This window comes from Lithobates pipiens, unplaced genomic scaffold, assembly GCF_037356315.1.
Source record: "Lithobates pipiens isolate NorthernLeopardFrog02 unplaced genomic scaffold, aLitPip1_a1.2 Scaffold_13, whole genome shotgun sequence".
Classification (NCBI taxonomy): domain Eukaryota; kingdom Metazoa; phylum Chordata; class Amphibia; order Anura; family Ranidae; genus Lithobates; species Lithobates pipiens.
Genome location: NW_027507718.1, coordinates 152,782,864 through 152,796,278, shown reverse-complemented (window position 1 = coordinate 152,796,278; position 13,415 = coordinate 152,782,864). Strand labels below are relative to the sequence as shown.

General features: G+C 46.2%; 1 protein-coding gene across 4 annotated transcripts in view; it reads left to right on the top strand.

Annotated features, from left to right (window-relative positions):
- The window catches only part of LOC143976048 (uncharacterized), a 77,137-nt gene extending 64,026 nt beyond the window's left edge, over nt 1–13,111 (top strand). For all 4 annotated transcript variants that reach the window (XR_013272471.1, XR_013272472.1, XM_077478541.1 and 1 more), the window contains exons 2-3: nt 12,270–12,416; nt 12,505–13,111. Coding sequence is in view for 2 of the 4 variants with exons in the window: in XM_077478541.1 (XP_077334667.1) it covers nt 12,270–12,416; nt 12,505–12,671 (314 nt within the window). In the remaining 2 variants the exon portion in view is untranslated. The remainder of the gene's footprint in view (nt 1–12,269; nt 12,417–12,504) is intronic.
- Nucleotides 13,112–13,415: the final 304 nt, after the last annotated feature.

Sequence of the window (13,415 nt, the reverse complement as noted above, 5' to 3'; positions counted from 1 at the left end):
TATGTGTGTGTGTGCATGTGTCTGTATGTATGTAAGTATATGCATGTGTCTGTATGTGTATGCATGTGTCTGTATGTGTGTATGTCTGTGTGTATGTGTATGCATGTGTGTTACTTTTAATCCAGACCCCCCCCCCCCCCATTCTTGTACCATCAGAACTGCTTTTGTGGTGCTTGTGTGTGTGATAGCAGCCAGGATTGCTGCTCCTCTGAAAAGCAATCCATATACAGATCGCTTTTCAGAGGCATTTGAAAGGTGGTAAAGAGGCATTATGTTGCCTCCTCACCACCTGTTTTAAGCCCGTAAATGTAGCATCACTATACCGCAACTGTGCAGTCTACACAGTTGCGGGGTAGTTGCAGTGCAGGCCCATTCACCCTGAGCATACCTCCAGCTGCAGCCACAGCATGTGTACACCCCCAGCTGCTCCCTCTGCAGCTAGAGGGGGAGAAGTTGGGGGTGGTAAAAACAGCTTAACCATGTAGTTTTACTGCCCCTCCAATAAGCCCTTGGTTCACATCTGCATGGCTGCATGCTGTGTGTAGGGCAGCCCATGCATTTCAATGGGCTTCCATACCCACAAAAATGCAGGGAAAGAAGTCCCAGAGCTTTTTTTTTTTTTTTTATTGCGCTGCACCAAAAGCACCCCATGTTTCCAATGTGTGGGGTACCATTAAGACTTAACGGTACCCCTAAAGAACAGAGCATTCGTCTGTGTGTCGGGCAAACGAGCGCAACAAAGGCACGAGAATTTTTGTTGGGCCAGGTATGAGTGCTCGAATGACCGAATTTTAATGGTTCAAAGAATGTCAGGCAAAATGGTCGGCCCTCACACATGTTCACTTCATCGAATCTGGCCCTCTTTGAAAAAAGTTTGGACACCCCTGTGCTAGGGGAACAATTGCCATATTTTCCTATACTAATCAAGCAGTATTGGTAAACTTTGCCATAATATTCAGGAACAATGGCAATGCAATTTGCGTCCAACTACCTACAAGCCAGAATGGTAGATTAGCCCAGGGGGCAAATATTGGAATGTTCATCCAGTCTTTTTGATGGCTGTGTTTAGGGAAAAACGAACTCACACAGCTAGAATGGCTTCCTACCAACTCTTGTATCCAGTTGGATACATATAATAAAATATATATTAAAAAAACGAATAAAAAGAGAAAAAAAAAACAAAAAAAAACAAAAAAACATTAAAATAAAAATAAAAAAAAGCTAAAATTTAAAATTATTTAATAAAATAAAAATACAAAAATGTATTAAAAAGAGAAGAAGGGAAAAAAAATATTTTTAGAGAAAAAAAAAATATTCAGAGGCTCATCCTTGAAAATACTAAAATATATCAAGGTTCCTCTATCATATTCCAAACATGAAACTTACATCTAAACCTTATTTGTAGCATGGAAACATTGACCAGAAAATTCTTAGCATCCATGCAGCTCACTAAATGCTGCTAACATTGTTTTCCCCAGTGCTACATTTGAATAATCATGTGGCTACCTCCATTTTGACTGTTCTACATATTGATGATTTTCAGTTTGTAGTCTCTGCATTTGGGTCTTAAAAGGGAAATTAGTTTGATTACTATGACCTCTATGCTTTGGATTGCTTCCCCATCTAGCAGAATAAACTTCATAATGCCTGGGGTCATTTTAGGGTATTTTCTTTGCATATCATTTTTAGCCCTCAAAAATATTTAGCTTTTACACAAAAAACCTTTTAGAGCTGGTTTCCCTGCATAGGCCCTTCTTTGTGCATATGGCACTGGAAATTTCACATTGCTGGATGTCATTACTATGACTGGAACGAACAGACTTTACACTTTCATCGTCTGAGGAGTCATCAGAAGTTTTCACTGTTTCAACTCCTGAATCAATTTCAAGTGCAGTTATCGCACTTTTATTTAAATCTCCAACATTGATTTCTATCATAGTAACATCACTTGCAGCAATTAGAGCGTCTGGTTTTTATGCATGTTGTTTCAGTTCTATCTTTGTTGTGCACTGAGCATGTGCTGAGGGTACCTCCACCATTGCACATTTGGCTTTATCTAATTCCTTCCTAAGCAGTATTATAACACGCAAATTCTCAGCCTCTCTTTGATTAAAAGAGGCAATGCAACTTTCTCTTAATTTACACATTTGTTCTAATTCCTCTAATCTCTGTTCCAATACACATTTCTCAGTCACTAATTGTTCAATGCGTTCAGCAACATTTGCATTTGCCTTTGCAACCATTACTACTATGGTCTCAGTTACACTTTCTGTTTCAATAATTTTTTTCCCGCACACCATTGAACTTCTTTTTTTTTTTCCTCAACGTCTTTCATCTTCAACAACATGCATATCATATTGGCCATCTTGGATTTCCTGCCTTTTTTCGACTTTTTATTTATGAGATTATTATGTGTATTACATTGTCTCAAAAGGTCGCTGAATTGTTATGTTAAATCATTCTCTTGTACAGACTCAAATAAAACACAGCCGTGCTTGTTAATGAAACCTTCAATGACTTCCATTGATATGCTAATTTGCAACTTAGCCTACACTGAAACTTGCTTAACTTGTTTTTTACATCAGTTGCTTACACAATGCATACAGATACAAAGACAGACAAAGCTGTTTAAAAGCAAACTTTTTACCTGTAGCCCCACAACCAGGAGACACACTCCAAGACACAAGGCAGACTCCTAATCAATGCCTTACTATACCATTGATTCTTAGCCCTCTTAGATCGCAGGCCACAGCACTTCTATTGGAACAGAGACCTATTTCATGCTCACATGGGGAAAAATAAAAATAAACTAATAATAAAATAAAAATAATACAATTTACATTTTTTTAACCACTTCCCACCCAGCCAATGCACATATACAGCTGGGTGGGAGCCGTCTACTTCTGATAGGACGTTCAGAAACGTCCTTCAGAAGGAGCGGGATCGCGCGCGCTTGCCCGCGCAGCCGCGCAATCCCGATGTGCTCGTGTCACCCGGACACGGCGCATCTCAGATCAGCAGGAGGGCTCTGTGATTGGCCCTCCTGATCACATGACGGCCGTGTCCAATCAAGGCCGTCATGTGATGTAAACAAACAGCCGGTTGCTAGGCAATCGGCTCCTCCTCTCCTCACACAGAAGTCATCGCTGAGGAGAGGAGAGCAGATCGCTGCAGCCGGCTGATGATCAGTGAGTATGACCTGTTTTTTACAGCTTTTTACTCACTGATCACCAGTTTAGTGTAAACACACAACACACCACACCGTATAAACACAATGTCCCCACATATGTCCCCAAAACACACATGTCCCCAAAACATACATGTCCCCAAATAATAAAAACACATGTCCCTAATAATAAAAACATGTCCCCCACATATGTCCCACTAAAATCACATGTCCCAATGATTATCTGCACACACATGTACGTGATCACCTGCACACATATGTACATGATCATTTGCGTACATATGTCCGTGATCACACAAACCAATTATTATACACTTAACGGAATTTTTTTTACCAAAAACATGTAGCAGAATACATTTTGGCTTAAATTTATGACAAAATTAGATTTTATTGGATTTCTTTTAAAATAGAAAAAAGAAAATATAGTTTTTTTTCCAAATTTACGCTTTTTTTGCGCTTATATCGCAAAAAAATAAAAAACTGAGTCGTGAATAAATACCACCAAAATAAAGCTCTATTTGTGCGAACAAAATGCAAAAAATTTCATTTGGGTACAGTGTAGCATGACCACGCAATTGTCATTGAAAGCGCTAGAGCGATGAAAGCTGAAAGGAAGGGGGCGAAAGTGCCCTGTATTGAAGTGGTTAAAGTAAAAATAAAAATCTATATTTCTCCCACTTTTTCCTCAAAAATGTGTGGTTTATCCTGTCAATCTGCAGGCTACATCAGATAACCAGGGTTGATCAAACCCTCACTCTCACCAGTACTCTTGACCAGTTACAGGCCTAACAATACAATAAACATTTAACATATATACATATACATATCTCTGACAAAAAAAAAGACCTCAGCAGATGTTTGCGTGTTCGCTCACTGATGAAATATTTCATAGAACTTTCAGGAAAATCCAAGCAGAATTTGCTACTTCACGACCAGCGCAAATCTTTATCCACAGTAAAGACGGCCTTCAGTTACAGCTTATGAGGACTCAAGACAAAAATACATTGGGGTTTGTGAATTCTGTGCAAAAATTTGGATTTTTTGTACTCACCTTAAAATCCTTTTCTCTGTAATTCACCGACTGACACAGCTCCTCTCTTAGCCATTGGGTTGTTACACCCACCTTTAGGAGAATACTAGGCACTACATGTTATGTAACACACAGAACTTTCCAGTTCTGCCAAGGGGATGGTCCCTTAGGTAACAACCCTCCTGCCTGCCATGCAGTCATCAGTACGTCAAACAGCAGTATAACGTAAAGAGAAAAAGGAGGGGCGGGGGCTGTGTCGGTCGGTGAATTACAGAGAAAAGGATTTTACGGTGAGTACAAAAAAATCCTATTTTCTCTTATATTCACCGACCGACACAGCTCCTCTCTTAGCCATTGGGACGTCCCCAAGCAGTGCCAAACCAGGGGTTGGAAAACAGCATAGAAAACTTCATCCACCATGGCAAGTGGGAACTAGTGAAACTTTACTCACAAAAAACAACAGTTCGTGGAAGTATCCACCACAAAACCAGGGTACCCTCAACATGAGTGACTACCCAAAACTGCACCAAAACCTGCGTAATGTAATGCAACAGTGCATTAACTTAACAGTACTGTGTTTTTATCGAAAAACCAGGGAAAAAAATAAAAATATTGCATACTCAATTGCAACTTATACGGCCGCTTGCAAATCTTTGCGGCCAAAACAGGCATCAGCCGATGCACTGACGTCTAGCCTTGCACTACAATCTGTCTGATCCACCTGGAAATTGTGGCTGATGAGACCGCCATGCCTTTCTTTTGACCAGCCACCAAAACAAACAGCGAATCTGACTTCCAGAAGGGAGCCATTGCAGACAAATACACCATCAGAGCCCGAACCACGTCCAGAGCGTGAAGGGCCACCTCCTTAAGATGTGTCAGCTTAGGACACAGAGATGGAAACACAATGTCCTCATTGATATGAAAAGCCGAGACCACCTTCGGCAGAAAAGGCGGTTGTGGGCGTAACACCACCTTATCCTTGTGGATAACCAGACAGGGCGACTTGAAGGACAAGGCCGGCAGTTCTGAAACCCTCCTGGCCGATGTCATGGCCACTAGAAAGACCACTTTCTGGGAAAGAGTCAACAGGGGAATCTCCCTGATATTTTCAAATGGCAGTTTTTGAAGCGCCGATAACACCAGGTTCAGATCCCACGGGGGTAATGGTGGACGCACCGGAGGGACTACATGTCGCACCGCTTGAACAAAGGTACTCACTAATGAGTGAGAAGCCAGGGGTCGCCGAAAAAAGACATTTGCCCCTTAATGGTGCTTAACACCAATTTCTGGTCTATTCCTTGCTGAAGAAACGGCAGGATCCTGGATATAGAAAAAGAGAGCAGATGCCATCCTTTCTCCTCACACATGGAGATGTAAGCCTTCCAGGTCCGATGATATATCTTCCGAGAAGAATTCCGTGCTCTTAACATAGTGGGGATCACCGAATCCGACAGACCCCAGTTCCTCAACACCTGGCTCTCAATAGCCATGCTGTTAAAGCCAGTGAGGGTAAAGCAGGATGGAGAATCAGACCTTGAGACAGAAGGTCCTCTCGTAATGACAGTTGCGATGGCTCGTCTGCCACCAGGCGCACTAGGTCTGCGTACCAAGGCCGCTGAGGCCAATCTGGGGCAACCAGAATTACTGGGATCCTCTCGACTTCCACCCTGCGGAGCAGACATGGTAACAGCTTCAGCGGAGGAAAGGCGTAGAACAGCTGGTACTGATCCCACGGAGCCACCAGTGGGTCTGACGCGTCTGCCCTCGGATCTCTTGTCCTGGACACAAATATCTGCACCTTCCAATTGAGACGGGAGGCCAGAAGATCCACGTCTTGTGTGCCCCACCATAGGACAGTAGCCTGAACACCTCCGGATGCAACGCCCATTCTCCTGGGTCCAGCATCTGGCGACTGCCAGTTCTCCACTCCCGGGATGTAAATGGCCGACAGGGCCAGTACATGTCGCTCTGCCCACCAAAGTATGTGAGCGACCTCCCGTGCGGCAGCTGAGCTTTTTGTTCCTCCTTGGTGATTGACGTATGCTACCGCAGTGGCGTTGTCTGACTGGATCCTGATTGGACGCCCTTGCAGTCTCATCGACCGTGTGGAGAGGCATAGCCTGATCGCTCTTAGCTAGTGCACATTGATCGGCAACTTGGATTCCTCTGTCGACCAGAGGCCCTGAGCCGACTGAACCCCCATCACTCCACCCTAGCTGGATAGGCTGGCGTCCGTTGTGATTACTGTTCATTTCAGAGGCAGGAACAACTTCCCGGACTGAAGCACCGGGGACCTCAGCCACCAGATCAGTGAATCTCTGACTAACTGGCTCACCTGGATCTGTTGATCCAGGGACAGCGGAGATTTGTCCCACTTTGTCAAAATCTCCTTCTGCAGAACTCTGGTGTGGAACTGGGCATAAGGTACTGCCTCGAAGGAGGCCACTGTGAGTCCCAGAACTCACATGCAAAAGTGAAGCGACAACCACTTGCGGTTCATTAGCAGTTTTACCGTGGCTCTGAGAATCTGCAGCTTGTCTGATGGGAGAAAAACTCTCGCTTCCCTGGAGTCCAGCCTAGGTACTCCAAACGCTGGGTCGTTACTACCACCGAATTCTTTAGGTTTAACAGCCATCCAAATTCTTGCAGGGTCTGCATGGAGATCGCCACATCCTCTCCTAATTCTGATGTGGAAGATGCTCTCAGGAGAAGATCATCTAAATATCCCACAATAGCGATCTTAGGTTGCCGCAGCAACGCCAAAACTGGAGCCAATACCTTGGTAAAGACTCAGGGGGGCTGATGCCAAACCAAAAGGGAGAGCGACATACTGGTAGTGGGCTTCCCCAACTGCAAACCGCAGAAAACTTTGATGCCGGAGGCATATGGGTATGTGCAGGTACGCATCCTGGATGTCCAAGAACATCAGGGAGTCTCCTTGATGGAGTGCAGAGACTACTGAGCGAACTGATTCCATTCTGAACCTCTGCACTTTCACAAAGTGATTGAGGGCTTTTAGATCCTAGATTGGACGTACCCCTTAGTAGAACTCCTGGAAACGTTCCGATTCCGGAACAGGTACAATCACCTCGCGATTCAGCAGGGCCCTTACTGCCCCCAAGAGGGCCTCCCGGCGAGCCGGGGAAATGGGTATGCTGAAGGGGAAGAATCTGTTTTGCGGCCAAGAGAGAAACTCTATTTTGTAGCCGTGGGAAATCAGATCGCAGACCCATTAGTCGGACGGTCGAGAGGACCACCGGGCTGCAAACTCCTGAAGGCGACCCCCCCCCCCACACGAGTCATGGGTGGGTGCAAACCTTCATGCGGTAGCACTTTTGTTCACAGATTTGTTAGGCTTGCGGTTCCAGGGACATTTCTGTCCTTCCATGGTTGTCCTGTCTGGCTTGGAATGTTTAGCCGAAGCTCCGGGGCGGACGAAAAAGCCGTTTGTGAGCGGAAAAAGAGGGCCCTTACCTACGGCGTGGCTCCTTAGCCTTCCTGGCCTGAGGGAGTAGAGTACTCTTACCACCTGTGGCATTCTTAATAATGTCACCCAAGGAGGCTCCACAAAGCCGGTCACAAAGCAAGGGAAGATCCATCAGGGCTTTTTTGGAAGCCTGGTCAGCAGACTAGCATTTCAACCAAATCAGGTGCCTCAGCACCACTGCTGACACTGAAGCCCTGGATAACAGAGGGAGAGTATCCAAGGCCGCCTCACAAATGTACTTAAGGCCTTGCTCTAATTGGTGTGCTAGTTCCACACAGACAGGAGAAGCCTGTTGTTCTCCCAATTCGCGAAACAACACTTTTGCCCAGTCAGTGTCTGCGACACCAGTGCGGATGCCAGTACAGGTCGCACGGCTGACCCCACAACCGTAAACAAGGAACGAGCCACTGCCTCGGTCTTCCTATCCGTGGGATCCTTGAATGCAGGAGTCCCCTCAACCGGGATCGTGGTTACTTTGTTTAACCTGGATACTGGGGGGTCCACGACCAGAGGAGCCGACCATTTCTTGAGAAGGCTTTCCTCAAAGGGGTAACGCACCGCCATGTATTTGGGGACCGAAAAGGTCCATTGCGGGCGACCCATTCCTTGTAAATGAACTTGTAAAAATAAGTTGGATACGGGAACACCTTAGGTGAACGGGCTGGCTTACGGGACCCAAAAGGGACCGCTACCTCAGCAGAGGAATGTGCTGGCTCCTGAATCTTCAAGGTATCACACACAGCTGTGATAAGTGCTCCAACAAGTGTTTTGTCGTGCACAGACCTGGACAGGGACTCATCCTCACTGTCCGAACGGTCCTGGTCAGCGTCATCTGAAACGACAGAGCAGGGGTCACCAGCCTCAGCGGGGTCAGAGTCTGCATCAGAGTTCTCCCCAGAGGACGGGGGCAGGGGCAGGCTTTTTAGCACCTTTGCGCCCATGCACGGCCTCCATCTTGGCAATAAACAAATTGAGGACCGCCGACAAGGTGTCCAAGGGCACTGCGCAGTCCGCAGGCGATCCTGTTGCAATTGCCTGGATTTCGGGGGAAGAAACACCAGTTTCTGAAGCCATGCTGACCCTACCCTGTTTGCCATCCGAAGAGGATTTAGGACAATGACAGTCTCACCCTCCTTACTGCTGCTGGCTGAGGGGCTCTTTCCCGCAGGACTCACAACCCTGAGGGGTTCTGCGCTAACCAGCAGGTAGTTCCTGTAGTCTCTGTTGGCTCCCAGGTGCAGAGAAATCGGCTCTGTATCGGTGGAAGCAGCTGCTAATGGCGCTGAAACGGCTCTGTAGTGTGCTCAGGCTCAAAGAAAATGGCCGCCCAGCATTCAGCATAAGGACATAAAACACAGGGAAAATGGCCGCCAGAGCACAGGAGCACATGCTGCCGCTAGAAAACACTGAAAAACGTGTTCAGGCTTCCAGAAAATGGCCGCCGGCATCCAGTATAAGGACAAATCACAGGAAAAAGACCTCCGAGGCCCAGAAGAGCATGCTTTCCCTTGCCCACACCTAAGATGGCCGCTGTATGCAAAAGCCATGAGGGACAGAGAGAAACAATGGCGGTGAAACAGCGCTGCCCAGGCCACAAGTGCAGCCTCATAGGCACCCCCAGGGACATGAAGAACAGGACTCAGGACACAGCCAACCAGTGCAACCCCCCCAGGTGAGAGCCCCCTGGAGAGCCCCTGCACAGACAGACACACTGCTCTGCAGCATCTCCCATGCTGCTCAGCCCCACCGAGGCAGGGAGAGTTGTACTTACCAGTCCTGAAGAGCTGGGAGACATTCCACTACAGACCCACTCACTGATCAGTACAGGGTGGCTGCTTGCCCGGCACACTGTGACGCAGACATCAGTAGCCCAGTCATATGTGTGCCCTGGAGCATAAAAGCTCACGACCACCTCTGGAGCTGAGGTTTCGTCGTGGCTGGCCCAGCGCGGAGCTCTGGCCTGCACTCGCTAGTTGGCTGGACTGAGGAGACTACAAGGATAAGAGTATCCAGCCTGTCACCCAGCTGGTTGTTGATAGCAGATCACAGGATCTATCATCTTGCACAAAAAGCCAAGCTTCTGCAGAAAAAAACACGGACCGGTGGGCCCATCAGGGTTCCTAGGTCCTTCTCCTTCACTAGGCAGAATAAAACTGATGACTGATGACTGCATGGCAGGCTGGAGGGTTGTTACCTAAGGGACCACCCAATGGGCGGAACTAGAAAGTTCTGTGTGTTTACATCACATGTAATGCCTAGTATTCTCCTAAAGGTGGGCATAACAACCCAATGGCTAAGAGCTGTGTTGGTCAGTGAATATAAGCCCTTGTACACACGGTCGGAGAATCTGTCGGAATGAGTCTTATCAGACCGCGTCGTCAGATAATCCGACTGTGTGTGGTATGCATCGGACTGATTCCGTCGGAATCTCCGTCCGATCCAAATTTACAACATGTTGGAAAGATTTCCCGACCAACTGGGCCGGACGGACCTAATCCGATCATGTGTACAGCATTTTCATCGGACCAAGTGCCACGCATGCTCACATTCAAATTCCGACACAGAAGTGCTCGTTCAGGTAAAACTACTGCTCGTAAGCGATATAGCACATTCGTCACGCTGCAATGTTAAAAAATCTGTCATCAAGCGCATTCTCTTGTTCTTTACAATGCTGCAAGAACCAACTTCTTTTGATGCTCATAGTCACACACACTTCTCCCGAACGGATTTCATTACTCTTTCTTAACCATTTCAGTACTACAATTTTATTTTGCGTCACATCTACACAATGTTTTTTTTTTTTTTTATATTTTTGGGATGTTTTTTTTGGGGGGGGGGGGGGGGGGCTTCCCTAAAAATATCCTTTAAAGACACTTTGCTCATTTATCCTTATTTTTTTTATTTTTTTGTGTAAACAACATTATTTTTTTTTTTGCAATTTTGTTTTTCTTTTTTAATCTACAGGAGGTTGTTTAGTGTTAGGGCCGGTTCACACTGCAGGCGCGGCGAGGCGTCTCCGACTTGCCTCGCCGCGACCTGCGGCGACCTCAGCGGCGACTTGCAGAGGACTTCTGTATAGAAGTCAATGCAAGTCGCCCCCGAAGTCGCCCAGAAGTAGTACAGGAACCTTTTTTCTGAGTCGGAGCGACTCGAGTCGCTCCTCTCAGAACGGTTCCATTGTACAGAACGGGGGCGACTTGCGGGAGCGAGGCGAAGCGAGTCGTGTCGCCTCGCATCGCCCGCTGTGTGAACCGGCCCTTAACACCCCTTGTTATTTATTTCACTTTGTTTTTTGGAAATGTACCTGCCTGCTCACAAATAAACTGGCCTTTTGGAAGGAAAACACATACACAAGTATTTCATCCAAACAAAAAATACCTTTATTTCGGTGTCAGTAACAGATAAAGAGGGAGGCAGCAATGTTGAAACTGGGGAGATTTGTGAAGCCTTTGGCCCCCAGGGCACACAGCAAATATTTCAAAGCAAAAATTGGTGGCCTGAGGAGTACATATCTGAGGGAGAGAAGTCTGGTCCTGAAGTCCATGAAACCCGGAACAGTAGCAGATGACATCTATGTTCCCAGGCTGTGGTACTACAACAGGATGAATCTTCTGGCAGACCAGACTGAACCCAGGTCATCACTCTCTGGTCTTCCTTCCACGCTTCCTTCCAGGCTGTGGCTGTGGTGCTGGAGGTGTGGCAGAAGGAGGATGAGGAGGAGGAGCAGGGGCATGGGCCAAATCACACAAGTGTGATTCTTGTGTCATTTGGCCCAACAGACCCATGTTGAGGGTGTGGATAATAACCTCCTCACACAAGATCTGTTGCCCCTGCTCCATTTTCTCCAGCTTGCACACAATCAAGGCAGCCAAGGCCTCTTGGTGTGTTGTTTTTGCTTGTAGTGCCGCAGAAGCCTCACCAATCAGCCTCAGTGCTGACTCCTCCACATTCCCCCCCTTTCTCGCCCTTCTGCGTGGAAGACGGAGGGGAGGGACCTGGCATTCGGTGAGGCTCCTTTGGCTGCCCACCGCCTGGCTGCTGCTTACCCCGCCTCCTCCTGGCTGCCACTTTCCACAGCCACCTCCTGGCTGCTGCATTCCACACCCTCCTGGTCCTGGCTGAGTTCTTCCTGTGTATGAAAAAGGGACATCGTTTGAGTTTTTAGTTCATCAAACACACACAATTTTTACATCAACACTGTTGCAAATTGTTAACCAATCGAAAAGACTATCATTCTGAGCCCAGCATTTTTCTTTCTTGTCGCAAATTTTTTGGCCACTACTGTCTATTGATATGTGAAACACTTTCTAAAATCAGCAATTAGTGAGCAAAAATCAAGTTAACATCATTCATTTTGACTCTCCAAATATGTACAATACTATACCTGGCTCAAGCTGGGCTCCTCCAGTTCTTCCTGAGTGGAAGGCCCAGGTTGGGCGTCGGAAGACTCAGCGGGTGTGGAATGGAGCATAGGACGCGTGGAAGGAAGAGTGGAGACAATGTTTCATATTGTTAATTATGCCCTCTGTGTGATAATTATTGAATTTTTACAAATCTCATAGGGGAGAGAAGACTCGGCAAGAATGAGGACACCAGGGACCCCACCCCTCACAAAGAAGGACAACTTCCAAAAGAACAAACAGAGGAGCAGGAGGAGGAGGAGGAGGAAGGAGAGATCGTGCAGGATGTGCAAATTGTCACCACAACAGGTGAGTGTCGGAGAACACAGTTTCCAGTAAGCTCATCAATGTATGTCACCATATTTAAATTACATGTTTTTTTTCTTTTGTTTTATAGGTGATGTGGAAGACGATTTCCGTTTTACCAGTGAAAGTGCCCAGATCAGGGAGCTAATGGGGTGCAATGGGTATTGGGAACATATCCTGCAAAACATCAATGATGTTAATTTAAATTGGAAAAACATCATTGATGTTTTGGGGAGAGTGAGAAACACCCCAAACTAGATAGGGTCTTAGTTTTGGAATTTGAAGAACAAAATGTGGTAGTTCTCCAAATTCGACATTTGGAAGATGCACAGAGTGTGTAAACATGCATTATCTCCCATCATGGGGGATCAATGTATGTGTTTGGTGTTTAGTGTCTGAGATGAAGGGGTTGCAGCCCCAAAGCATGTACATTGATCCCCCATGATGGGAGCTAGCACATGTTGACACACTGTGTGCATCTTCCAAATTGTGATTTTTCTGGGGTGACACCCCATGTGATGAAGGCAAGATCAGGCCAGTTTGTTGTCTGTTCCTGTGTTCTGTATTTTACAGTTAGATATATGTCTGTTTACACCCAAACAATAATTAAAACAATTTTTTCATTAAATAGATTTTGAAAAAACAAATTTTCTTGGTTGTACAAACCTTTTCAAAACCCACATGCGAATGTGGTTGGATTAAACAGTTCAATTAGCAACAATGTGTGGCTTTTTTGTTCATGGCACCAAAAATGTATTTGGAGTAGAATTTAAGTTTATACTGAGAAGGAGTGTGATTTACTAAAGGCAACTCCACTTTGCACTCCCAGGGCAGTTGCAGGTGTACTTTTGCAGTGCACTTGTAGTGCATAGTGGATGTGCCTTTACTAAAAAAAAACACCCACAGTGATGTGTAAATTTGGTCAATCATGCCATTTTCCTGCCATGGTTCTGAAAATGAGCACGATTTGGGTCACTAATGCACTACATACATTAGTTACCA